The following is a 27,512-nucleotide window of genomic DNA, read 5'->3' on the forward strand; positions in this document are numbered from 1 at the left end:
GATTCCCAGGACCGGGTACCTTTATACTAAAGTTGGCAAGAGTAAGGCTGCAACTATTTGAGCTATTAATACAAGAATACAACAGTATTTTTAAGTATTTTTCCCCAGGCACAGCTGTGAAACTTGGTACAATGTCTATTACTAATTGCTAATGACATCTTCTCCTGACAGGAGGTGCTGTTTAAAAAAAGCACATTAAACTTTTTTTTAATTAACTTCCAGGTTTTAGTTATTTAGTCCAACTATACGTCACAAATACATAAAGTATCATCATATCACGCTGAGGAAAGCCAGTTAAAGACAGTAAGCAGTACCATTTGGCCTTAGATTAATATACTTCACACAAGATGCCAGTTTCAAGATCAATGTGGTGTAATATCATGCTCAGCTGACTTCACTGTCTTCATCCTTCATTCAGAAGTCCTTCAGGGGCAAACTGACTGAGCAAATTTGACAGATAGGTTTGCCGTGGCTGTAATATCATAAAATTCTTTCAGTGGAGCATTTTCAGCGGGGCGAAGGCATTTAATTAGCTGCAATCCTGATCTTTGTGCACATATTTATTTCAATTTATGGTAAAAAAAAAAAAAAAAGGCCTTTATTACTTAATTTAAAGGTTTTTAGGGTTTTTAGGGTTATAAAAGTGCCAAATTGTGAGCTTAATTTATGCAGGAAACCACAAACAGCAGGCACCAGGTAATAATTCAACATGTAGATAGCCTTCGATATCTCTGAAGTAATCATTCTCCACTTTTAAAAAAATTACAATAACTGCTAATTCAGCACAGAAATAGACACATGGTTCGCTCTTTTGTTCTCTAGATGAGAGTGGCATTTCTGTACTTTGAGACACGTCTCACATAGCTATGTTTAGTCATGATTTTTATTTTAATCTGATCTAAGCTACTGATGGTGGTATGGACTCACAATTCATAATCATATTTGCAGGTGGGAGTAAAAAGGACCTGCTGCTGATGAAAAAGGACCCTCCCCTGTCAGAGGCATGGTTGGTTCCCTGTAGACATGAATTCTTCTGGTGCTTTTATGTTTTTATTGGGGCAGGGACAAATTTTGGACAAATTTTGTCCACGCCCTGAAGTCGACCCTTATGAGCAGCTACAAGTGAGTCATAGTGTAGGTGCTAGGAATAAGCTGTGATTGGCTGATCCCTCCAGTGTGCCGAGGCATCAGGATGATTGAGGGCCACGGAAAATGTAGGAGAGAGGCTGTGACCCACACATGCACACACACACACATATATAGACCGTGTCCTGACGGGACCCTCGCCACGGCGAAGGAAGACAGGCCAAAGCAGCTTTTGATTGATGGGGACTCCTCTCTGCCTCCTCCCCCTCCCCTCCACCTTGATTGCTTTCTATTTCATTTCATCCTTTCGGCATCACTCTCACAAGTGCCCTCTCTCTCTCTCTTTCCCCCCATTTCCCTTGAATTTCATCTACAGACATCCATCCATCCTCTCAAACCAGCAAGCAAAAGATGCTGCAGCTTCCCCGCCACCACAATTTACTTATGATAATAGAGAGCAGCACACTACATGTCGTATCATCCCACTCGCCCAGATACTTCACATGAAGGCAGTCTGCACGAATCTGCAATGATTTATGGATGAATGAAGAAGGTTTCCGATTTAGTTATATTCAAGCATGCACGCCCACCAGAGCATGGGTCTTTGAAAATTATACGACATCGTGTTTAGGAATAAAGTTGCTCGCTGGAAACCTGCAAAATCTGTAACCTGTTGAGCTACACACAAGACCTGTTATGGCATGCTGTCAGGCACATCATTCAGAGAGCCAGATAAATAACACGCATGGCAGAGTAAACTGTCTAACCTTAAAACAAATTCTTAACGTCACAGTGCAGTTTTAATCTAAAAGAATCCCCTGCCTTTATAAAATCCTGACCACATTGTGGTTAAGCAGCTGATTACACACGCTGGGCTGTCAGGCAGGGTTCCCTCGTGGGATCATAAACATTTTCCAACCACTAATTTGGTGAATCCTGCAGCGTTGGATGGAAAGACTGATTTTTACGTCTCCTCAGAAGGTAGCAACAGATCACGTGTCACTGGGATAACACTGTCAGATTACTAAAAAGGAAATGTATATCGTATAGATACATATGTGACAACTTTAAAAATACTAATCAATAAACCAAACGGGACTATTTTTTTTTTTCATGATAACCAGTGATATGAACTACAGTACTGTCTTTATTTTGCTACTAATTGTAAATGCTAAATATGCATACCTGTATTTAATTTGCATTAAATTCAAATATATAATCAAATTTCAAATAAAGTTGCTTTCACACAGGACGTGGCTGCAAATTATTTATTTCTGTTTTTGGCTTTCTGCTGTTATTTATTACAGCAAAGTGGGAGTCTGGAGGGGACTTTAGCCTTTGCTATTTGGGTCGCCAGCTTAAAAAGGTGAGCCATAGCTGCTCCCCCATCCTGTGCTGTGTCCACACAATAGCCAAAGCACAGGATGCTGCTCGGGAGATCTTTCAGACACTGCAGGAGTGACATTTGTTGAACTTTGACAGCTCTGTGCTGTGAAGACTGCCAGCGTGACCAATAGAAAAGAGGCATGTAGCTGACAGCACTCAAGGAAGGAAAATGGAGCAAAAGTTAATGTTGTGTGCCTTCCTTCCCTGAATTATTCAAAACAAGTTTGTGTGAGCGAGGCTTTCGGTTTACCGGGTGATCTATGCTCCCATAGATTCATGGCCACAAGCTGTGGGTAGCAAAATGAGATCATGGAAAAAAGGGGTGGAAATGAGCTTCCTTCCAAAGGGTGGCTGGGCTCATCTGTACAAGGGATTTATACTTCAGTGGGAAACCTCAACGAAACCCTACAGCGTAACCTCCCTAGAAACGCAACAAGACATTGTAATTTCTGTGCAATTTCTCGCTACTTTGTTGCTTTGATGTTTTAATTATAACCATCATCTCAATAAAAGAAAAGACAATCATAGCATCAATATAAGGACTCAGATGACAGCAAATACCTGGATGGAGACTGATGAAACTATTGGAAATGACATTAGGGAATGTCAAAAGAAGTGGAAAAATGTGAAGGACTAAAGTGTTTGACCCTGAAAAAAAAACCTCATCACAAGAAAGAGCCAAAAAAGTTTCTGTTGGACGGCGCTGGCTATAAAACGCATGGACACAACCACAGGGTAACTAACACGTAATGCACCAGCAGAAGCATAAATGCTGGCCTCAGTGTCGGCAACTTATGTAGGTTACATCATATCTTCTACAAAGGTCCCCACAGAAGTCTAAATCAGGCCTTAGAGACAGTATGAGGAGCTTGGTCATCTGGGAGGTGCTCAGAGTGGAGCTGTTACTCCTCCACATGGAAAGGCGCCAGCTGAGGTGGTTCGAGGGCGCTTCTTAGGAGCCTCATAGATGAGGATTTTCAGGCATTTCCAACCCAGAGACAGAGCTAGAACACAGTGGAGAGATTGTGTCTCTCAGCTGGATTGGGAACGTCCCATCAGAAGAGCTGGAGCTGCTTAGATTGCAGCAACTAGGACTAGGACCTGTATTAGCAGCACAAAATGGATTGAAGTTTGAGTTTATATTGGGACCACATGGGGTGTATGATGATTTCATAGTCGTGTAGCTTGTTGTAGGTCTGCAAACAAACTGGATTTTATAAGTCAAATGTGTGATCATCACCGTTAGCCAAATATTTATCCACAACACAAATGAAAGCAGTGTGGTGTGATGCTTTACCCGTCTGGGTCCATTATTCTTCAGTTCAAACACGTCCATAGTGTAGTTGACCCTGCGGCCATAGTGGTCAAACTGGACATTACCTGTTAGTCCCTGCAGCCGGACCTGCACACAGAGGGGGACGAAGACATGTACACACCAGGACATGATATAGTTCCACATAAGCAAATATTGTTTTAGTACACAAAACTGTTGGAAGAAAAGTGCAGCAGGCTGTATCAAGGGATGACACTGCATGCTGCATGATTTGAAGAGTCGGGGAGATTTTATTTAATAAGCAGATGTTCGCTACTCCTTTGAGCTTATTGTTGATTTAACCAAGCCAGCCAGCTCTGTCTTCTGAGCATCAGCTGAAACACACTTTCAACTGGTTTGAGGGCGTTTAAAGAATAGTTCAATATTTTGGGAAATACGCTTTTCAGAGAGTGAAGCTTTTCTTAATATACTTCTTTGTGCTCTAAGGGGCTCCGCTGTATCTAAAAGCCTCTTCAAAAGTGCAACTGCATGTTGAGGCAACGATCGTGAAGATCAGAGAGCGTCTCCTTTTCAATAACAGACATTCGAGCAGAGGCTCACAGCCACCCGGGCTCTCCATTAAAGGATTGAACAAAGAGGAAGTAGGGAAAACCCTTTGCCGATTACCTCCACTTATGCTGCGTCTCACCTGTTTTAGAGTGCGCTCCATATCGATGCCCTGGTTCCACGGGGCGGCGGGGTTAGCGAGGCAGTCGCCGGCGTTCCCCCGTCTTGAAATGTCCACCTTTTGCCTGCGCAGGTTCCTGAAGGCCTCGGCCATCACCATCACACCATCGTATGTCAGCGCCGAGGTGTACTGCGAGACGAGAAGGGGCGATCAGAGATGTTATCCTGCGTTCAGGGGTAGGATGACTCCAGGCCTCAAGGGCCGGTGTCCTGCAGATTTTAGATGTGTCCTCAACACATCTGGTAATGAACTAATCATTTGATTCAGGTGTGTTGACCCAGGGTGATGCCTCAAACTTGCAGGGCACGGGCCCTTGAGGCCTGGAGTTCCCCACCCCTGCTGTATGTGGTCAATGATGGAAAATGTGTCTATAAAAGAACAACTTAACATCGAATAAAAGCTCTTCAGGATGAAGCAGACTGTATTGAAAGGAAATAAAACCCAGCAGGGACAGATGCCGTGGTTTGTAAATTACAGTCTTTGTAGCCCGAGGCGACCCCGCTGCTCTGCCCGTTTTGGGTAGTGCTGGGGGACGCACACCGGGAAAAGGTATGAGGCCAATTAAATACTGATTTAGCTAGACAGGCAAAATGTTCTGCAATATTTGCTGGTCAGATGTTTTTAAAAACAATCTGCGTAAGGTCGCCTCCGAGAGCGTGCTGACTTTCTGCAGGGCCAAGCAGCACGCGGTAACAGCCTGGATGTAAGAGCGAGGCAGCAGTTTTACTCTGCTCATTATTTTCTAGATATAGAAAAGGAGGAGAGCACATTCCCCACAGTATAAACCTCCCAATTTCCCCTAATCTGTCTTTGACCTGAAGACTCTGCCTCTGCCTTTGCTTCTGATTATTTGGGTCTACAAAAAAAAAAAGAAAAGCACTCGCCTCTCTCTCTCATGAGCAATACATTTCCCTAAAACTCACCTCTGGCAGGGCAGAAAAGTAATTGAGTGAATGAGGAATAGGCAGGAAGACGCAGAGTGGGTGGGTGGGTGAGTGAGGGGGGATAGAAAGGGGAAAAGGAGAGCGTTTTGTCCAGCCGGGAAGCAGTCTGGCATTAATTATCCCGAGTAGCAGGAGTTCATTAACTTTGCCTCCGGCCGGGGGTGAATCCTATTCATTAGCCCACTGCTCACGGTGACATTATGGCTCTCTGCAGAGAGTCTGCTGCACTCCATCCCCCTGTTACTCTTTGACAAGCTGCCCCAAGTAACACACACAAACAATCACGGAGTGGGATAAACTCACTAACAGTCACCGCAGCTATCGGCTTCTTCTCATCTTCATCCTCACTGCGAATGCTGCCAGGAAATTTTTTTGCAGCTGTGTGCTCACAACCAGACAGACACCAGAACAAATTGAATTCCTTAAGAAATGTTGGTAAGTCAGAGGTCTTTAACCAGGCCAGATGAAGAAAAGTCTACTGAAGATTTAAAGATAATCTGTCTCGGGCATAAAAGACGAGATGTCAGGTTATTCGAGTCCTGACTCGAGTATTTCAATGATTGCCTTTTTAGTTTTTGGAAAACTGTGCATCACAAACAAAGGGTGTAACTCACCAAGAAACCAAAAGCACTGCACGTGTAAACTCAATGACTTACACCCTTTATTACTGTGTATTTTAATCTACACAGGGCCATAATTTACAAAATTAAGATCCTGCTGTATTAATTAAGAAGCCACTGAAACCAGGGGTAGCTCTGACCGAGAAAACACACGTAAACAGCAGAAACATGTGAAACAGAAGCTTTTTGTCTCCAGCTGAAATTATACCCTGCATAGTAAATCTTTCCAACTCTGATTATTTACAAAATGAACATATTGTTTTATTCAACAAGACCTGAAACTGGTGTTTGGGAACATAAAATCATGAGGAAATGGTTTAATGACGTTACTATGCTAACAGTAATGTCACTTTCTCATAGATTTCTATGCAATCGCACTTCTTTCTGTCACTGGAGAAGTCGCCCCCTACTGGCAATAACAAAAAAAAAAAAATTGCAGGTTTTCGGTTGAAGTTTTTACAGGACCCTCTGCAGACTGCAGTCCCATAAAAACTAAACACATCCCATGACTCAGCAGGTTGTAGAACGACTTTTAACTGCAATAACTTAAAGTCATTATTTTCTTGATGACTCTATTTCTGATAGATGGTCTTACATTTGAATCTAGAATACTTTGGTATACAGAGGAGTTCATGTTGCAGTGCAAGGTGCCCCAGTCCTGTGACTGCAAAACAAAATCAAGACATCAGCCCTCTACCAACACGTGATGGTATGAGGTGTTGTCTTGTGTACTGTGATTAAATACCTCCATTTTGGTCTCACGTTTCCATTGTTCTGGACTTCTCGTGGTTTGTCAGATGCAACTTTGAAAACCTTTGCTGCCGTTGTCTTTTTAGAGAAAAGAAACTTTCTCCTGATATCCCTTCCAAACTAGCCACACTTGTTCAGTCTTGGCTCTAATTGTGCTTTCATGAACTTGAACATTTGATATGCTAACTGAGGTCTGCAGAGTCTGAGATGTAGCTCTTTTTTCCCCTCCTTTCTTTTATTGAGCATTGCACAGTCTGACCTTGGGCTGAATTTGATGGAATCACCACTCTTGGGAAGATTTTGGCATCTGAATGCTTCATACCAGCAAAGTGGCAAAATGTCTGCTTTTATAGATCCGGTCATATTTGCTGATGATCAGTTCATCAAGAGACTTTCATTAAGAGCATTTGCTACTTACGCTTTTAATTGCTATGGAAGCAGTAAGCCTGTACTTAGTTTTTCACTGGGCTGTATAAAATCCTATCTGGATCTTTTTGCCTATAAATCTGCAATTTCAAGCTCTGGAGTTATCATTTTGATATCCAATCACAATGCAGGAAGACCTGAGAAAATCACATGGGTTAAAAACAGAAGAAACAAATACTATCATCCAGCAATGATATCTGTTTCTGGCATTATCATTTTATGAAAAAGAAGCAACAAATTCCTCGGAAAAATGCAATTATACCAGAATAATGCTAATCAGGGTCACCTCATAAATATAACTAAAGTGACACCAAAAATTAGCCAAGGAAACAGCTTTATGCATCCAAATAAACTGCTTCACTGAATAGCGTTAATTAATAATTAGTTATTTCAATCATCAAAGTAACAGTTACACCCAAAACATCTGCCTCTGGCTTCGGATTTGAGGTACTGTGTGCTAACTAACTGATAATGCAGATGATATGCAAGCCAACATGATTTTATGGAGCGAATCTGTTTCGATTTACTGAGGTGTTACAGTGTAGGAACTGATGAGCCATATTAACATGTAAAAGATCCCTGGATGAGTCAGGAAAGGCAACTGGAATAAATAAACTTGTTTATTTAAATTAGGTAAGAAAACTCATATAATGTCCTTTCTGGATAAATTAAAGTGAAATTTGGCGCGAGATGTGCTTTAAAGAAGATTAAAAACTAGCATAAAAACTTTTTCAATTTTCACTCTGCATGTGTTTATACAATAGTTTACATTTAATCATTAGCTTTTATTAAAACCTGGCTGTCTTCCACATCATGTCTTTTGTCCTGCCTCCTCCCCCAACCGGTTACAGTAGATTGCTGCTCCTCCCCCAGTCTGGTTCTGCCGGAGGTTTCTTCCTGTTAAAAGGGAGTTTTTCCTTGCCACTGTCACCGAGTGGTTGCTCATAGGGGATTTCCTGTGTTTTATTGTAGGGTCTTTACCTTACAATATAAAGAATATAAATGAACTGAACTGAAATTGAACTAGTGACTATGATTTAATGCATTTATAAAAAAGCATACCATCAGATTTATATTCAGATTCCTCCTAATAAACCAAAACAGCAGCTTCACTGAGAGATACGGAGTAAGTTAATGCACTGAAAGGCTGTTTGTGTTTGCCGCTGCAGGTTAAAATAAGACTGTGTATTAATGCCAGGCGTAAATGAGGTATAACATCTCCAGTGTTGTCCTTGTCATGCCAAGCTCACTGTAATACATTGAATAAGAATATCCCATTTACTACCTGACGACTCCTGGAACTTTTAAACGCCAAGTCTTACATCTGTCTTTGCAAAGTGAGTAAACATGCCAGGAGGAGGCCTAACTCACTGTCCTGTTAATATATTAGCAGAAAGAAGGGCTAGCTATGACTCAGGCTGTGGACAACTTAGTGGGGAGCAGAGTAATTTAGGCTGAGTGGATTTCCAGGAGAGAGAGCAATTTATCAAGAAACTGAGTGGGGGAAAACACAAAGACACACACACACTCACACAGATATCACAAACACACACACATTTTGTCATGTGAGATCGCCCTGTGGTGTAAACTTTTAATTTGAACCACCCCAATCCATCAGATACGCACACGCTACACGCACACTAGCGTCTTGACTCACACCACTTCCACTCCACTGCATCTGGTTTTTAAAATAGAAATCTTTGTTGGACACTCGGATCTGCTCGAGGGGGGAGGAGGTTCGCTAACCGACATGGCGTGATGCCTTCTTGCCCCAGTGCTATTCGCAATCTGTGTGACTGAAAAGGATTTAAAGTGGGTCAGTCTGTCACGTCGCTGCTCGGCAGCAGTGGAAGAGGCAGGAGGAGCGTTATCGATATTTTTTGTGGGTTTTTTTGATGCCAAACATGATAACACACATTCATATTTTTCATCTTACATGGCAGCATCCTTAGATACATTCTCTTTATTTCTTTTTTCGGCTTTCAACTACCCCAGCAGGATTCTTTAAGGAAAATGGTTTTGCATGTTTCAGTCCATTACCTACAAATAGCACGCACACTATTGTTCATATACAGGACATCTGTTTTTAGATACATTTCCCACCCTCCAGGGCCCAAATGCATAAAACTCTCTCTCAGATTTATCACCACAGTTCTCACAAAGGCAGAAATGTGCACAAAGCTTTTCCATCATATTTGTAAACTTTTAGAAGCTCATTCTGAGATTTAACCACAGGTGGAATTAAACAGCCCCTTATTTGCACCACAAATTATGAAATGCCAGTGACAAGAACTGAAAAAGAAGAAGCGCATCATTTTGTCATCATTTAAAAGGTATTTCCTTAAAGGCATTCTCTGGGGGAGTGGACAAAACGCTACATTGGTTGAGATCTCAGTTCAGAAATCAGACACACACACAAAAAAACTGAAGTAAAAAGGAGAACTAATGCTATCAGCACAAGAGGCGGGACCCATATAGTTACAGATAATGATAATAACAATAACAAGACAAAGTAGAGAAGACGAGGACAAAATTAAGTACACACTAAGTAATTTGTAGTAACATTTGTGAATGGGTGTTATGTAACACCTTTCCACTTAACCGAGCACTCAGGGTGCTTTCTACCACACACATTCACACGTACAGTGCTTCCTTATCGCTGCTTAAGCACTTTCTAACATTCATGCACGCACTCGGGAGCAAGTCCGGGTTTATATCTTTCCCAAGGATATGACTGGAGGAGTCCAGGGGTAAAAATTGATATGGCATAGTATTAAAATATTATGAAAGGGACACCAGCACTTAATATCTAACTTTATTATAGAAGAATGAAGTGAATGGTTTCAAATAACACTTAAATACACAAGCAGTCTTTTGTTTGAGCATTTTCTTATTTATCTTTTGACCTGGAAATTAGTGGATTTATCAAATTTCACTAATCCACTGGATAAGCTGAGACTGTTTACTTGAATTTATTGGCATTGATGTTTGCAACTAAACACTTAATTATAATAATAACAAGCTGACCATATTAAAAAAAAGAGCAGTATGCTCTGTACAGCCCGCTGTCCATCTCATAATATGCTACACAAGCAGTGCTGATGCTGCTAAACGCTTTGCTTTAATATCAAAGGATCTCTACATCTTCTGTACTTTGCAGTGAAATTTTCACTTCACAAATTATGGGGACAGCAGATTTTACAGGATTTGGATCAAATCACTAGAGGTCTGCAGGTAAAACTAGTTGTGCTGTGGGGCTTAAGACAAAGGCTTGTGTTGTACTTCTGCTCTGATTCTGGCATGACTCACCTTGGGCGGGGCGTCCGAGCCCGGGTACTCCCTCTGATCCAGTTTATTCCAGCGCTGCATCAGTTTGATGACCATTGGGTTGCTGAAGTCGACCAGCTGGAAGCCCGTCACGTTTGCGCCGCCATGCATGAAGCGTTCCAGGTTGATGTCTTTAAAACCCTTGAGGGACAAGAAGGGGAAAGAGCGGTCACGTCCAGTCACAGATCCATCAGTGGCAGACAAAAACAAGCATGTGGAAGGAAGGACGATGAGGGCAGAGGTATTGCACTTAACAAGTGGAATATCAAAGCCGGTAACTACCAACTGACTGACACTCATCAACATCAGATTGAATTTATTTACTGAACTCTTCAGCATCTATAAGAGAGTGCCACATATCACAGCAGCAGCACTGGAGGCAGTGAGTGAGGAAGACATGTGGTGAGCTGTGCTGAATCTCACAAGGCTGTGATCACAGTCATTATAAATGTCTCTTAAAGCAGGGAGTGGATAAAGTCTTTGATCCTGTAGTATACTGCCATCATACAAAATATCTTCAGGTTCTTCTGGTTCACATCGTGTAACAAATGAGGAAAAGTGTAACTGATAAAGTTGATGTTTGAACAGTTTTCCAAAGCTAAAAGTGATATTTTCTTGTTGAAAGATTCTTCCAGGCGATAGTCACATCCCACATGTGATTTTTTAAAGTAGTTTCTTATAAATGTAATCGGCCCTCATGCATCTTTCCGCATCTGCAGACTTTCAGTCTACAAGACTGGGAAACCTTAGTCGTTCATACATACTGGATTAATGTCATGAAGCCCAACTGAATATGCCATAATGCTCCATATTAAAAACAGTCTAGTTTCACAGATTGATGCCCAAAGGGGAGGTTTTGTGTTATTTGCTTTGTGTGACTTTTATTGAAGCCACTTATGTTTCGTGGGGTTTTTTGTAGCTCATATCTGACATTTAAGGGGTCTAAGCATCACAGCTATCTGAATTATGTATGGGAGGGTTAGCAGGGAAAACTCTGTTATTGCCACAATTAGTCTCACATTTGTAAATATATTTTAACAGCGGGAGCGGTCTAGCACTACAGAAGCAAAAAATCCTACTGTTATCAGTTTTAACATCTGCTCCTTGAGCAAGGTCTTCAAATTTAACCACACACAGTCTTGAGATCAGCACCACACGGACTTAAATTACAACGAGCTGGCAGTCAGCAGCATGAGAAAGCAAGCCACAGATGGAGTGAAACAAATACGAAGGACAAAGAGAGACGCAAACAAACAAGGACCCTGACAGGAAGTGTCCGTCCCTCACCAGATTGGCCATGATGTAATGGTAGCCTTTGATGTGTTTCCCGACGCTGACAATCTGCAAGAAGGCAGAGCAGAGCTCATCGTTAATCTGACTGGATTACAGCATAACAAAACTTAATTACATTAAATGAGCATGTGACAGGTGAGTGCATGGGCGTTGACACCGTGGGTCCATCGGGTTTGACACTCAGACGATTGAACGTCTAAACGAATGAACGGGCGGTCACGTCAGTATGTAAACACTCCACACTTCGAGGGACGTGACAGATCTTCTCAACGCTCTCACTCAACATGCAAACAACCACACAGCTGCATCGTGGTGATAAAAACTCATCTTGAAAGCTGACATCTGCTGGGAAATCCCACTGGACATCAAGGTAATAAGGGCGTGAATCAAGGAGAAAAAAGTGCTTTGAATCCCGGAGAAAAACCGGGATCAGTATCAGGTCCCCGGCAGCTTAACTGCTGTCAAGACCCGAGCATCAGTTTGAACGCTCTCAGCTCCAATATTCAAGATTACTCTTAAAAAAGCCATGATTACATCACAACAAAGACCTGTCCATATATTTATAAATGGCTTTCCCACAAATTATTTTCTCAGAAGAAAGAAGTTTCAATCAAAAAAATTCACCAAGGATTAGCAATAAAGACGGTTTTCTTTATCCTCCTTCACTTCTTGAGTCTCTAAGTGGAAACACAAGTCTTTAAAAGAGAAATAAAGAGAGTAAAGTTACCTCAAAGGAAAACAGTTAAACAGTTTCACAAGTAGGGATGCATTAAACTGATGTCCAGGTCAGATATCAGTCATCGGTGATTCATAAAGCTGGCTCATGTGACGGCAGGATGATTTATGGGGCTCACGTCTGTGTAGGTTCACAGTCATCCAGGACACGGTCGTCTTAGGAGCTTGAAAAGAAGGTGACTTTGACGAGAAGTGAAACCTCTTCAACAAACTTAAAGAAGTCCACTCGCCTTCTGTGCAAGCTCCAAAGACTTTGGGGCCGATCTATGTAATTTAGTATACTGGTTGCTAATGGTGGAGCTAACATACCATGGAGAAAGCCGACAGCATAGGATGAGTAATGGGGTAGTAGGTATGAGGTATTTCACACCTGCCAGACTGAGAGCAGGTGTGAAATTATTTATATCTTTGCAGCTAGTTTTTAGCCACAAACTGTGGTCTGGTAAGCTGGAGCAAGAGGTTTCTTATTTTTATCCCTTCATCTTCTACCTCTTATGTGGATGTAGTTGGGAAGGGGGAGGAGCCTAGCCTGAGATGGCCATATCCCCCTCTCCCCAAACACCCCCTGTAGGTCCGCTGAGAGGACACAGACATGCCTAAAACGTGTAACCTAGATTTTGTTCAATATCTGGCAGGTATCTTCTCAGTTGCTGCGGCTCCTTTCAATATGCCACTAAAGTTGAGCCCAGGCGCTCTTCAGAGGAAGCACATTTGTGCCATGACATGTGACTATAGGTGAGAGTATTCTATATTTTATATAGAATATATTATCATTTCTTATATTTTGAAGAAAGGCAGGGTTACATCACCCCCACAACCCTGAACATGGATGGACGGATGGACAAGTTATTTAAATCTTAGACTTAAATACTAAGTCTTACAATAATGTTAATTAACTCCTGATGTCAGATCTATACTTCTATCAGCAGACAGCAAAGCAAAGGTACTGCATCAGTGCACCCCCATTTACAAGCACAAACCTAATGCAGGTTGGCTAATTTAACAATCACATACATCTAAACTCAATCACATCTGCTCTTTTACACAGTGTTATAAATTGCTGTTATCATATAGTACATGTTTATGCAGATGCTACAAGAGTTACAGAATAAACTCTGTAACTGTTGTTGTTAGAGGGACTCGCTGCTGGAGAATTGGAAGCAAACTGGACAGTAATGATATGAAGGAAGACGAGTGTTTGCTGTTCCCTCACACTCTGCATCACTGATGGCTTTTAAAGCCTCTTCTGGCACTGAGGCCGTCACTAATGACACCACGAGAGCGACCGATGTTTGGCTCACGTCTCACAGAGTAGATTTTCCCATAATTTTCATCATTTATCCAATAAAGGCTGCTGCTGCCACACACTGAAGAAACGCTGAATATTGAAGTTATTTCCTTTTTGCCCACATCTGTATATGAAATGTTCTGCTGGACATTTATTGCTGACTGAGGATCCAAGAAGTCAGTGCAGGACTGTCTTTACAAATTTTAATTTAGTTATATTTTTCTCATTTTCCCTAACACTCCACACGAGGGGAAAAAATTCATGTAATTGACTCAAATTGAACTTTTAATGGCTTATTTAATGCTTAAAAAAAGTTCACTGACTGCCTTCTTAGCAGAATTAGCTGTATTGACACTCTCCATGTACATAACAGAACAGACAACAGACACAAACAACATATATAACATATTTATGTTTTGTATTTAATTAACCTCCTAAGACCCAAACTCTTCCATGGCATGCATTTTTAATTTCTCTTTGATATTTGGGCTGTTTGGGACCTGATGAATGTAAAGACAAAGAATCACCAGATTTTTTTTTTTTTTTTTACCCTCGTAAGTGGATATCAGGCCCTTGTGGAGCTAAATTTGGTATTTTGGTCTAGACAACCCAAAATGTGATGTCCACATATGTGGACGCCAGGTCCTAGGAGGTTAAAGGTGCTGGGATAAATTATGGAATAAAAAGGGGATGGATAACTAGTTAATATATATACATGAAGAGTGACTATAAATCCATATATAAATGTTATTTAGATAGACGTGCAATTAAACAAAACTGTATATCAACATGGATTAATGCTAAAAGTAACAAAATTCAGTACAAAGGTGCACCCTGTTGGCTATGTTATAGTGTTACTCAAATGACAAACCAGCATTTTTTTCAAATGTCCAGCAGGGGGCGACTCCAGCTGGTTGAAAAAGGAAACCTGACTGCACAATTGTTTCTCGCTTAATTGGTGCTCTCAGGAAATATTTTGTTGATGTTATTGTTGCTTCACATTGTTTCACATCTCCTTTAATACAGCAGGATGTTCATTTTGGAAACTGTGGTCCCATTTAGAGGGAAACTGAGACGAAAGCAGGATAAGCTTAATGTATGGCTACCTTGAGGTGGACAAATCCGCACAATATATTTAGGCTTTATTTTTACCTACATAAACAAAAGACGACTAAATGTGTTTTACTTTCTAAAAAATCAAAAGACAGCGTTTATAAATTCGGACCAATCACAACAGCCCAATTCAGACTGGTCAATGCCTGTTAGGAGGAAGTCACTCAATGCAACCAATGCATTTTTTACTGAAAGAAGAAAACTCCAAAAGAACAATGGACAAAATTCTGCTTGTTTTATTTTTCGTTATTACTTTTTAAAACACTTTAAGCTAACTGTAGCTGTATTCCTGTGTTTATTTTCCAGCACAAGTTGTACAGCTCATCTTGCAAATCAGCAACACCTCCGTCTGCAAATGAAGCAGGTTTGTGTTCCTAGATTTCATGTTCTGATAGTCAAAGTAACATCTGAAAGCTGTGATACACCGAGAACTGACCGTGCTGGCGATAAGCAGCTAATGAGGTCTAATTATGTATTCAAGTCCTCATTCTGGATCTGGATATTTTAGTAAGCTATAAATGGGAGGACAGCTGGAATGAACACAGGCTAAAATAGATGTTTATGTCTCTGTCAGTAATTCTGACCACTTCTACACAAAAACTGCATCATTCCAAAAGCTCTCAATCTGACAGAACGTATCACGTCTGCTCTGGGAGACGACCTGTGCGCTGACATCAAGCAAAGATGGAGCGGGATGTCTGCCTCTCTGTGGGGGCAAAGAGGCACACAAACACTCGTGCATCTGCAAAGTAAATTGTTAGAACTATGACAGATGTCAGGAGTGGAGAGCTCCTGAATAATTGAACAATTACACAGACACCAGTTGCCCCTGGGAAATTTGGAGGGATGAAGGTATGAAGATGAGCAGAAGGAGGAGGAGGAAGAGGAAGGTGCACATCATATTCTGAGTGTGCTTTTGCCAACTAACACCACTGGAGATCAGGACAGACTGTTCTTACATTCAAAACTTTCTAATTAGCACATCCGCACTCAAAAACAAAACGAGCAAATACTGAAGGCTTGCTTGTTTTCTTTGTTTCTGACCTCCAGTTTTGACCGACTTCATTGTGTGACTACAAAAAGCTTTGGATTTTAAGCTGCATAGAAAATGCATCAAAAGGTATCTTGATGCATGCTCAATCATCCAGATAAGTAAATTCAAAAGTTTGTTTCTTATTTTTTCGTTTTCTTTCGTATCGTTTTCATTGGGAGGAACGCTGGTTTGCGTGGGGAGTCAAGAAATCCATTTATGTGAAAAGGGAAAGACCATCTCTGAATCGAGGAGGGGGCCTGAGGGTACATCTTTCACCATCTTACAATCCTGTGATTGCAGCCATTCCCCAACTCTGTGAATGGTACTCATGGCCATTGATCAGTGGGCTTTGATCAGTGGTTGTTGATCAGTGGTCATGAGAATTTGCATATTAATGATCAAGGAACTGACCTGACACCCCATTGTTCCTTCAGTGGGCTGATTTCAGTCATTATGCAAATGTACTGTTTATAAGATTGGGGAAACCTGCAGACAGCTGAGACTGAAGAAGCCAACTGGATGAGTGACGAAATGTCCAGATGAACAGAAGTTGTAGATGGATTAATGGTATAGGTAAAAATACAGTTTTTTTTTCAGTGGTCTGGCAGTACATTGGAAAAAATGCTCTAAATGAAACATACACTTAAACCAATATAGTTTCTATGCCTGTCTGCAAACCAAAGAGCCTAAGACCACCAAAACTTAAAGGAACCTGCAAAATACCTGCAAAAAACAGATATGAATGCTTGTTTTGATTGTATCAGACGTGTTCAGCCTTAGGTAGTGCAACACAAACTCCGTGCAGCGGCATATGAGAGAGAGAGCGATATCTCTAAAACATGTCGGGACTCATCAAAGCTGCAAACAAGATCAAGTATAACTAACTGCATTGTTCATTTTTAAACCGCGCCAATGTAATATTGCTAAAACTTAAACAAGGCCTAGCAAGGCAACAGCCAAGTGCCATCTTTCATCAGTGTGAAGTCTGTGAGACGGGCTGGTGAGCTCAGGCAGAGACGCTAATGGGAATTTGCAGCAGGCTGCAAAACACAGAATCAGATGAGAAAGAGAGAAAACATTTTTTTTCCCTTATATGCCCCGAGGGAAAACTTTCATATAATTCATGAATGTGTTTTGGAGGCTAGGACCCAGTTCTTGCTTTACATCCATGGGAAACTGTGATTGATGTTTTAAAACAGACAGCCTGGGTTAGAATTTTACCATTTGCCTTCATTTCTCTTCCAAATAAGTCTGGCTAACCTGGGGGTTTGTTGACAATCTGTCTGTGAGTCTGACTGTTTGCATTTCTTGCCTCATTGGACTTTATTTTGTCAGGACGTTGAATGTGCCGATATTTGCAATGATTCATAACAGGATCCTGTAAAAACCACAATCAGACCCAGGTATTATCACTTAAAAAGGACATCTTGGGAAAACATCCAGCTCCACAACTTCATTTTTGGCCTCTGGAGCAGTTCTGCATAATTGAAGGTTCAAAAATAATCTGCATTTATCTGAAATGAGCCGTTTTAGCTCCTCCCCCTGTTAGAGGCAATCACCTTTCTTCTGATTGGCTGCACCTTGCATATAGAAAATTTGGACATCATGTGGGTGGAGCTTCTGTGCTTAGATAGATGTATATCCCTGAGATGACCAACAGTGTGGAACAATGTTTATAGCAGTCAGAAGCCCGAGCTTTTGTTTTACAGCGATTACTTGAACATAAAATGGCCTTATTATTTGCAGTTGTTGCTGTGTTTAGGATGAACATACCCGGTTGTAACTGGATGTATATAATGGAAAATGAGGAAAAGCATAATAGGTCAACTAATTTTTATTATTTCTTAAAGTACTATTAGAGGAAATGACTACAAAAACACATAACTTCAGTGCAATCCATGTTTAGAAGATGACATATTGAAGCAATTATAAATTTCCCTGTTTAGAAACCCCCCCATATGTTTCATTTAATCTGCAGATTAAGGGTTAGATTTGTTAAGCGGGCACGTGAGCATGATTTAAATACAAATACGCAGCCAGTTAATTTCAGTAATAACTGGAAAATCCACCAACGAGCAGCACAAATTAGTGGCTCAAAAATGAGAAGCTGTGATGAAGGAGCAAGTAATCTATGAATAAAAATAATACAGAGTAAACAGAGGTTGATGTGTGGGTTTCTCTCTGAAAAAAGTGTGGCAGCTAAGCTGAACTGTGGCTGAGGTCCTGAGGACTGAGACTCAGGTGGAGCGCAGAGTTATTCCAGAGGAGAGCTGCATCTGTGAATACCATCAGACCCCAAGCTGTGCACACGTTAATAAAGATGCTATTATTGAGCTACACTAACACAGTCCTGCTAAAACCCTTTATCTTGAGAGACATTTCAATTAATTTGTAAAGGATCTGATACCAAAAAGAAGTAAAACATTGCTTGATGTTCGTACACTGCTGGAAATAGCTGTGCACAAACCATGCATGAGGTTTCATTGATTCAACTTCAACATTTGCTGATTCTCCACAGGTAAAAAGGACAAAGATGACCGATAAATTGTGGTCTGCTAAAACAAAGAACAACCAAATGCTGATGCCAAAAGCTTACATCACCTGTTCCATCATGTTCTGCAGTCTCTCAGCTTCCACGTCGATGACAAACTTCTTCTCCTGTCGCCGGTCCAGGTCCTCCAGCAGTCTCCGGTAGTTGGCATCGTTGAAGTTTTCCACGCAGATGGCGCTGACTTGCCAGTTGTTTTGTCCTGCTTTCTCCATGATGGCCTGCAGGATGGCGTACCCTGATGTAGTCAGACACACAGGACAAAAATGATCAAGCATGGAAGGAAGACGTTCAGGTAAACTCTGTTCATGAATTTCACAAACCCATTACTCTAGTTTTGTTAAAGACACTGTTAAAACAAGCAGCCAACATGCAGTTTTTCAAATAAATTCGGTGAGTAATTAGTTAGTGTGTAGTTTTTGTCTGTTAAAGATTACCCACTAAAAATCATCCTTATCATACATGGTCATCGTACCAATTCTATCTTTCATGTGGTTTTTTTGTAACCAGAATAACTCAACTCTGGTTGAAATCATTACATAGTGCAGAGAGAAAGAAAGAGACATTTTTTTCTGGATGGGAGCGGAGATGCATTTTGTCCTGTTTATCTCAAACACAAGCTGAGCGATATCAATAAAGTTTTGTGTTTATAAAGTTCAGCCACAGGCCAGATAACATTTATGTGTTTGTGTGAATTTGGATAAAAGGCTTAAAGCTGCCGTGGATTTTCCTCACAATCAGACACATTATGTTGTCATTCAGTATTTATCACCCAAACACACTGTGTGTCTCCTAGAGGCCTCACAATGTGTTGAATGCATTTTCTTCCCCATGAAGCGTTTGTAAAACTAGATTTTAAATATTTAAGAACCTGCATTTGAAAAGCCAGAGCTCTCCTCTGCCTTTTCCGGGTCTATGTTATTTTTTATTGCCTGTTGGTTTTAAAAGCACAAAACTTAGTGACAAAGGAACTCGGTCAAAAACACTTTCCTTATCTGCTCGGGAGCTACTACAGTTGGTTGACTAAGCAAGAAAACACTTGCTTACACTTGCGTGAGGCTGCAAGAGCATTGTGTCAAATCCACAATGAGACAAACTGTCTACAAGTGGAAGAAATTCAAAGCTGCCTCTTCTTTCTTTAAGCGTGAGTATCCTGCAGAGATCATACCGAGGGCACAACATGTAATTTTGAAAGACACGAGAAAGAATCCACACCTAACAGGAAAGTTTGTCCAGAAATCGCATATAACACATGTGCTCATGTGTAAAAGCACGAAAGACTCTAAAGACAAAAAGACCAGCTGGATAAACGGCATGGGAAAAGCCACAGGATGGTGAAGAAAATTCATTTGTTTAAAACAAACATGTCAACATCCTGACCCTGAGGCTAGCTGAGATGCTGAGGTGTTCAGTCAAGACATCCTCAAAACACTGAACTGAAACAGCTCTGCAGGAGAACTTTTCCAAGATTCCTCCTCACAGCTGTGAACATCCGAGCGTTTGCACAGGAAAATGTCTCGTGTTGTTGCTGCTGCTGCTGAAACAGATTTGACAAGTTGCTTAGCTCACCGTTTTCAGCCTGTACTGTGATTGATTGCTCAGCGTGTTCAATAAAGACACGACAAGTATTCATATTTGCTTAGTGAAATGCAGTGTTTGTTCGGCCCGGGCATATTAATGGGTGCCCATGTTTGTCTGGTGGCTCAGATTAAATTTTTTATTAGTCGAAGACAGACAAACACAGTTTGGGTAAGGGACCACAACCACATATAGTCCAGTTTGATCTCAATTTGATCTAAAATTACTGCGAAACATGTATTTAAAAAACATCGCTCAGTATCTTTTTCTTTTTTTTTGAAAGTTTGAAAAAGTAAACTTTATTGCAGGGTTAACACAGAGAGACAGACAACCATTCTCACTCACACAGTTACAAATTAACCTAAAGTGTGTCTTTGGACTCTGGCAGGAAGCTGGAGAACCAGCAGAAGCCATGCAGGCACAGAGAACACTCACAGAAAGGCCCGAGGCGATGGTGTTAACCATCACACCACCATGCCGCTGAAACTATAAGACAAACTAAAGACACGCCTTACCCAATGGGCTTTTTGCTATACACAAAAGTATAGCAGTTTTGCATATACATGTAGTATACTTTACTTAACAGAAGTCAGTTCATTTTCCTACTATTGGTTTTTTGCTTTTTTTTGGCCATTTGACAAACAAAAATGTATTTTAAACATGTTTAAATCAAACAAATCACAGTCCAGGTGATTTGGCAGAAGCCAAAATCTCTTTTTCCTTGGATGCCAAAATTGTTTTTATATGCAGGAACAAATCTTATTCTGAATCCTTATCCTAAAAAATAGCCAGAAAATAGAAGCTATTTCTTTGTAAACTACTTTTCACATTTAATGAATGATTTATTTACAGAACAAATGGCCAGGCTGAGATATATTAAGAAAAACTAAGTGGTTCTGATTCTTATTTAGCAATTTTTTATTCCGCCTGAGCACACAGAGCGTTTTATACTGCAAGCCTCCTTCACCCATTCTACAGTAAGTGATTTCTATCAAACATTCACTCTGCGATAAATCTATCGGGAGCAAGTCTGGGTTCACCGTCTTGCCCAAGGATACTTTAGCATGCGGACTGAATCAGCAGGGGATCGAACCACCACCCATCTGATTAGTAAATGATCTGCGCAAAGTGCAGTTTCAGAAATATATGAACTTCTCATTTCAGGCTTTTTTTTATTTTTATGTCTTTATGATGCTTTGAAGTTTCCCTCTCGTGTAAAGCTGGCATCTTCACAAAATGAACAGAAGTGCAGTGAGTAGTTTTACAGCATCACAGGGGTGGCTATGAGGCTTTGTCCCACGAAGCACATGTTTGACACCCCTGTTCTATCTTTAGTGCTTTTACAAGTCAACAATCCAATCATTCAGATTTTGAAAGTGCACCTGCTGCTCATCAGCTAACCCCACCATTCCCCGTCTCATGTTTTCCCTGATGGCTTGCTCACTGGCAACTGGCCACGTTGCTGTTGTGGTGGTCCTTAGTATCATTTCACTTCCACCACGGAGAGGATGACATTAACAAAACCCGCCTATTCATGACGGGTGACAGTAGTCCTTCTCCTGCAGCACGTCACACGAGGTTGCACAGCCGTCACCAGCCACAGTACAAGAAGGTGGAGTTGGAGCGCATCCGCAGGATGACAGAGCAACAGGAGAGCACCTCTATTATTTCATTTCAGACATAATTCCATTGGGGTTTACAACCTTTTTCTTGCAGAGTTTAATAACTCTGTATTGCTACAGTAACAGTCAGTGCTCCCTGAACGTGTTTTAATTATAGTCCTGAGTATGTTTTCTGAATAAACTGAAGTGGATTTCTTCCAATCCACAATATGGTATGTTGAAGCACATGATGCGATAAAACATATTGTCCATAATTGCTGGTTTGAAACACAAACCGGCTTTTTGCTGGCTCGACGTCGCTGGCAAGACAACCGCTTTCCCATGGAAAAGAAACTCTTGTGAAGCTTTTATCCTTTTCCAGCCAGATCCTGGCTTTTGGTCCCGTCAGTCTCTCTGAGTTGGATGCAACACGAGACTCTGGAGGAGGAGACCATCGTTGTCACGTTTGTGTATGGAGAAGATGAGTGTCAGAGAGGAAACTAGGGAGCTGTGAGGGCGGCTGTTCTCCAGCAGGAACAGATGTCCCCCTTAAACGGACCCTCCTGGTGGCCATCACAATCTGGCAACCCGTCTCCCTTTGCTCCCAATTAGTGGATTAACCTGTGCTCTGGCAACCCAGCTCCCTCTCCACCTTCTCCATCCCCTCCCCAGCCCCTTGCTCCCCATTAGAGGGTTGCCTGTGCCAGGAGGGACTGCTGGTTGAGGCAACACACAGTCACACACACACAGACACATCGTGTCAGTATGTCCCCAGTAATTCCTACGGGAAGAACTGGTTCATGACAATTTGGCTGCTGGTGAGTCCGACCCCACACTGGAGTGACTTTGTTCTCAATTTTAACAGGACAAAATTGGAACCAGGAAACTCAGAACGTGGTTCGATTCCTGGCTCAGCCCATCAAAGTGTCGATCGTGGAATATCTGGGAGGGAAGAAGTTTCATGATGTGAATCGATTCGTTGCTGTGGTGTCGTCCTGTTGCAGCACCACACTTGAATTCAGTGAGCTCTTTAAAACGTAGAGGGCAGGTGCTGGAGTTTATACAACTGTGGCAATACACCTGAAAAGGTGTGGCCCAATAATTTTGTCCATATAAGTAGTATAGACAGTAGTTCTTGACTGACTTACATACTTTGAACTACCCTTGAGGTGGAATAACTAACTGTATTTTTAGTGTCAATATTCTGAGGAAGTTTCCTTAACATTTCCTTTGTGGTAAACGTGCCTACCTGCAGACAGAGAGCAGCTGACAAATACACATAATAGAAAGGACAGAGTGCGGAGGGCGGGAAGCCACAGAGGAGGCCAAAATCATTCCCTGTGGTAGCTGCAGCTACTACACAGCTATTGACCGAAGCTGTTTGAGCTAAGCTCTCCGCCAATGTGTTCCTGTCAGTGTGTTTGTCGGGTTCTGAAACAATAGTTTGTCATCGCAGTGGTGTGCTCCTATCAGGAGAAATCCTTTTCGTCAGGATTACCATCATATTTTTTCTTTCGAATCCTGCAGTTTGCTGTCTCCAATTACAGTTATCGCTGCTAGATATGTCAAGGTTTTCCCAGCAAATACACAGTTTAGAAAAAAGGCAGTTTGTACCTGCAAATTTGCACTCACAGAGTGCTGCAGGAGTCATTGCTAAAGCCTTTAAATGAGTTATCATTTTTGCAATTCCATCCTGAAATACGGATAAGGGTAACAAGCTTTAGACCTTCTCATATTTTGTTCGACAACGTTTTTCTCCAACTCACACATTTTTTTAAGTGTACGTGCTAATAACTGACAGTCACAGACAGTGGTTCAGTTCATTTATAATTATAAAAGCTGTAGATTTTTGTGGAACACTCCACCTCCTCGTCCAAATGTGGTCTCTTCTTGCTCTAAAGAAAACAGCATGGCTGTATCCAAGATGCTAATATTGAAGTACAAAATTCAGAGTCTGGAAAGACTGAAATAACTGTCTAGACTGATTATTTCACAGTCTCTGGTCACAGCCTAATACAGGTGAGCACCTACGTTTGCTTTTATGAGCAGATGTTTTTGTACAATTAGTCTGAATAATGCAAAAGTGAAACGTTAGAGCTCAGTTCACTGTAACTGACAGAATGTCAGTTGATAAACTCTTTTAAAATTCAGTTAATTTTCCTTCCCTAGCAGGTGGATGTAAAGATAGGTATGTGTGGATATTTATTTTCCATGTTTCATACATGGAAGGATATCGATGTTGGAAACAAAGATAAGATAGCTTGAGTGTGCTCCATCTAGTGGCCAAAATGCAGGTGATGCTACCTGGAAGGTGACGCTGGAGCAGGAAGACACAGACTTTGACCTCACATCCTGTGGTCTAGGCCTCTACAGGCACTGCTTTTGACTTTAGATAATCCTTAGTTGATCTACCCAATCCTTAATTTCAGTTTAGTTTGAATTCCTGGAAACTCTATGTGTTTATTTTTTAGAATGCATGCTGGTCATCCCAGCAACGTCTTCTGCTCTGTAGACCTTGGATTAGATGTGAAGCATCAGATGTTTGCTGTTAAGGGCATTAACCACTGTAATTTATACTGGACTAATCCATTATTGAATACTGGTCCAGTATCAGTGGATATGCAAATCAAGGGAAGACGTTCATTAGATGTCAGCAGATTCTAAATCTACACATTATAAAGACTGCTTTGACAATATGAACTCTTTTCATGTCATTATGGACATTGGTTGTGACTTTGTTCTAACTCCATGTTTTTGTCAACTAACCCCAACAAGTTGAGCTGTTCTCCAGCCTTGCGAACACTCGCTATGTTGAAGGTTTCAAAATGAAGATGACATCAGACTGGATTTGGTGACACTCATCTCAGTATTTAGAAAGCAAGCATGTTAAAGAAGCATACTTCAATGCCTAATATCTCAGAGAAAACAGGTTCAAACTTTCTAAAAACTAGCAGTAATCTGTCTTTTAGTGGCTCTGAAACCTTTAAACTACATCATAACTCTCAGACTCCGGAAACACAGCCACCCCGAACCCACCAGATACAATTTAGCAGGGCAGCTGAGTGTGCAAGAACATGATATCCCATTGTGTCCTGTTGTGCCACATGCTATATACAGCGCTGGGACAGGAAGCTGCAGCAGTGGCAGCCGAGGCAAGTAAAGTGTGCAAAGGGCCAGCTGATTACCAGCTGATAAATGAGTGGCCCCAGGGTCGTAGTTGGAGCAGCAGACAGCTGCAATCAGCATCAGCATCGAAGACATAGCCGCTGGCTGATGCGTACGTTTGTTGTGCTGATTGGAGCAGAGCCGGACACTAGATGGAAGCAGCTGCAGCCTGTGGAGAGGAAAGTGAGCGCACATCTGGATTTATGTACAGCATGCGATTTCTTCCTCTCTTCCTTTCATTCCGCTGAGTGTCAGCGCATGTGTACTGAGCCTCCATCCTTCCACTTCCTCCCTCATTGAATCAGAGCTTTGCTTTTGCCTCTTCTTCCTCTTCAGAGTGTACACAAAGAGGCTCGGAGCTATTCGTGGCCAGTATACACTGCTGATACCAGTCCATCTGCTGGAGAACTATCCTTCTCCTCAAGGGCGTAGATTTGGTTCTCTTATATACATTAGCACTAAGGGAACACTGAATGACCTGGTGGGTTTTGTCTATAAAACTACTCATCTAAGATTACCACAAAGTAAAAGATCTCTCAGCAAAATTATGCAACATTTTAAGCAGATTATACAAACATTACTAATGAGGCACTCATATGGATATTGGTGGGGACATGTCCCTTGCGTCCATGCCAAATCTACGCCCTTGCTTCTCCTCCTCCTTCTGTCTCACCTCATTTATCACATTAATTCCTTTCTTAGTCTCTGGTTTCCTCTGATTTTATTCCCTTTCCTGATTCGTTTCCTCCTTTGTCGTTTTCTCACCTCTCATCTTGCCTGTCATCCCATCTCATTTCCTTCCCGCTCCCTTCCCTTTTGTGACCTCTTCCCTCTCCTTCTCTCCGCTCTCGTCTCCTCTGCTCTTATTTCCTTTCCTCTCTGCTTGTCTTCCATCTCCATTTGTTTCCTCTCCTTTCGCTTCATTTCCTTTGCTTTATATGTCTCCTTTTATTTAGTTTTCACCTTTTTCGTTCCTCTCTGTATGTCGCTCCCTTTAATTTAGTCTCCTAATCTCTAGTTTCCTCTCCTCGGTTTTTGTTTGTCACTTCTTGTTTCCTTTTGTTCCTTCTCCTTTCCTCTGCTCTTGTACTCATGTTTCCTCCCTTTATCTCTTCTTTCCTTCTCTCCAGTCTCTCCTACTCTTGTTTCCTCTTCTCCATCACCGTTTCCTCTCTTCTCCTGTCCTTTTTATCGTCCTTTTGTTTCCTTTCCTCTTATGTCTGTCCTCGATACCCTTATTTATTCTCCTCTCATTCCCTCTTCCTTTTATACTCTCCCTGAACCATTTCCTGGTTTCTTTTCCTATGTTATTCCATTCTTTTTGTATTAACCTTCTTATCATCTTTGTCTGTGGTGTGTGTGTGTATTTATGGTGCACTGGAAAGCTCACAGGGACAGCATTCACTATAATCACACACACACTGTTACAGTATCCAGCCCCTTGTATCTCTGTTGCTTTGATGCAGGGAATCAGACTGGCGCTCATTGACTCAGCTCAGCCATGCGTGGGCTGATTCTACATTATAGTCAATATGGGATGAATGCCTGCTCCTGTGTGTGAGAAAAATCCTCGGGCCAGAGTGCTGCAGCCTGCACCCAAAAGCCTTCTGAAGAGCAAACACAGGCATACAGAGAGAACACTAATGCGTACGTAAAGACTTGAGCGGTGCTGACGTATCTGCACACACATTCATTCCCTCTAACAAAGATGTAAGACCTTGTGACATATTTAAGGTTTAGAAATATGCAAGTCTGCTTCATCAGAACGCATTGCTTACTCACAGTGGGACTTGGATTAATTGTGTGTATTATAATACATATGGCTGAAATTTAGAAAAAGAAATACTCTGAGGGATGGTTCCTGAGCTTCTGGTGATTCTGCATTTCTGCCTTTGCAGTCCAATGCAGAAATAAGGACTCGTGATTTTTTAGGTCTGTGAAAAGTGCTTGTGCAGAAATTTGCTTTCATGCTGTACAAGGCAGGAAAACAGATTTTATATAATCAGCTGAAGGTGGTCAGGGAAATGAAGGCACGAGGAAAGCTGAAGTAAAGAAATGAAAAACACCTAAATTAAAGCAAAAAAGCTGTTTATTTGTCAATAAACAGATATTTAGACATTTAAAGTGGACCTATTATTTTTCCCATATTTTCTGTAATAAATATGCTGATGAAAGAATAGATTTCAAGTAACGAAGTCAGTGTCTGTACAAGTAATCCTGAAATTATATACGTTAGTAATGAGATTGTATATCACTAAATATTGCTCATCGCAGGCACATTCGCTGCTCAAATCTTCAGTTTACACTGCAGTCACACGCATCTAGAGACCGGTTGGTGACTTCCTGGCAACCCCTGGTTGCTAAGGAAGAATGAGTATTCCTTGACAAGTTGGCGAGCGTTTGCTAGCTATCACTGACTAAAAGTGGTCACAAAGAGGGTGTTGCACCAGAAACCTTGGTGTGATTGATTTTTGTGATTGTTTGCAAACACTCGCCAAGTAACTAGCGAGCGGTAGTGAAACAGAGACTGTTTGCTTTCAGGGTAAAAGTTGCTGAAACCAACATGTTTAAAAATGTGCAACATTTACTCTGAAGGTAAGAAGCTTCTGTTTCACAGTT

The 27,512-nt window shown here is 41.4% G+C and overlaps 1 protein-coding gene across 8 annotated transcripts in view; it reads right to left on the minus strand.

Moving 5' to 3' along the window:
* The window catches only part of gria4b (glutamate receptor, ionotropic, AMPA 4b), a 170,426-nt gene that overhangs the window by 48,590 nt on the left and 94,324 nt on the right, over positions 1-27,512 (minus strand). For all 8 annotated transcript variants that reach the window (XR_005695917.1, XR_005695918.1, XR_005695916.1 and 5 more), the window contains 5 exons: positions 18,603-18,787; positions 11,827-11,880; positions 10,522-10,680; positions 4,434-4,601; positions 3,770-3,874 (listed from right to left, as the gene is read on the minus strand). Coding sequence is in view for 5 of the 8 variants with exons in the window: in XM_040032447.1 (XP_039888381.1) it covers positions 3,770-3,874; positions 4,434-4,601; positions 10,522-10,680; positions 11,827-11,880; positions 18,603-18,787 (671 nt within the window). In the remaining 3 variants the exon portion in view is untranslated. The remainder of the gene's footprint in view (positions 1-3,769; positions 3,875-4,433; positions 4,602-10,521; positions 10,681-11,826; positions 11,881-18,602; positions 18,788-27,512) is intronic.

The sequence above is a fragment of the Simochromis diagramma genome, unplaced genomic scaffold (genome assembly GCF_900408965.1).
Source record: "Simochromis diagramma unplaced genomic scaffold, fSimDia1.1 OVJJ01000216.1, whole genome shotgun sequence".
NCBI classification, from domain to species: Eukaryota; Metazoa; Chordata; class Actinopteri; order Cichliformes; family Cichlidae; genus Simochromis; species Simochromis diagramma.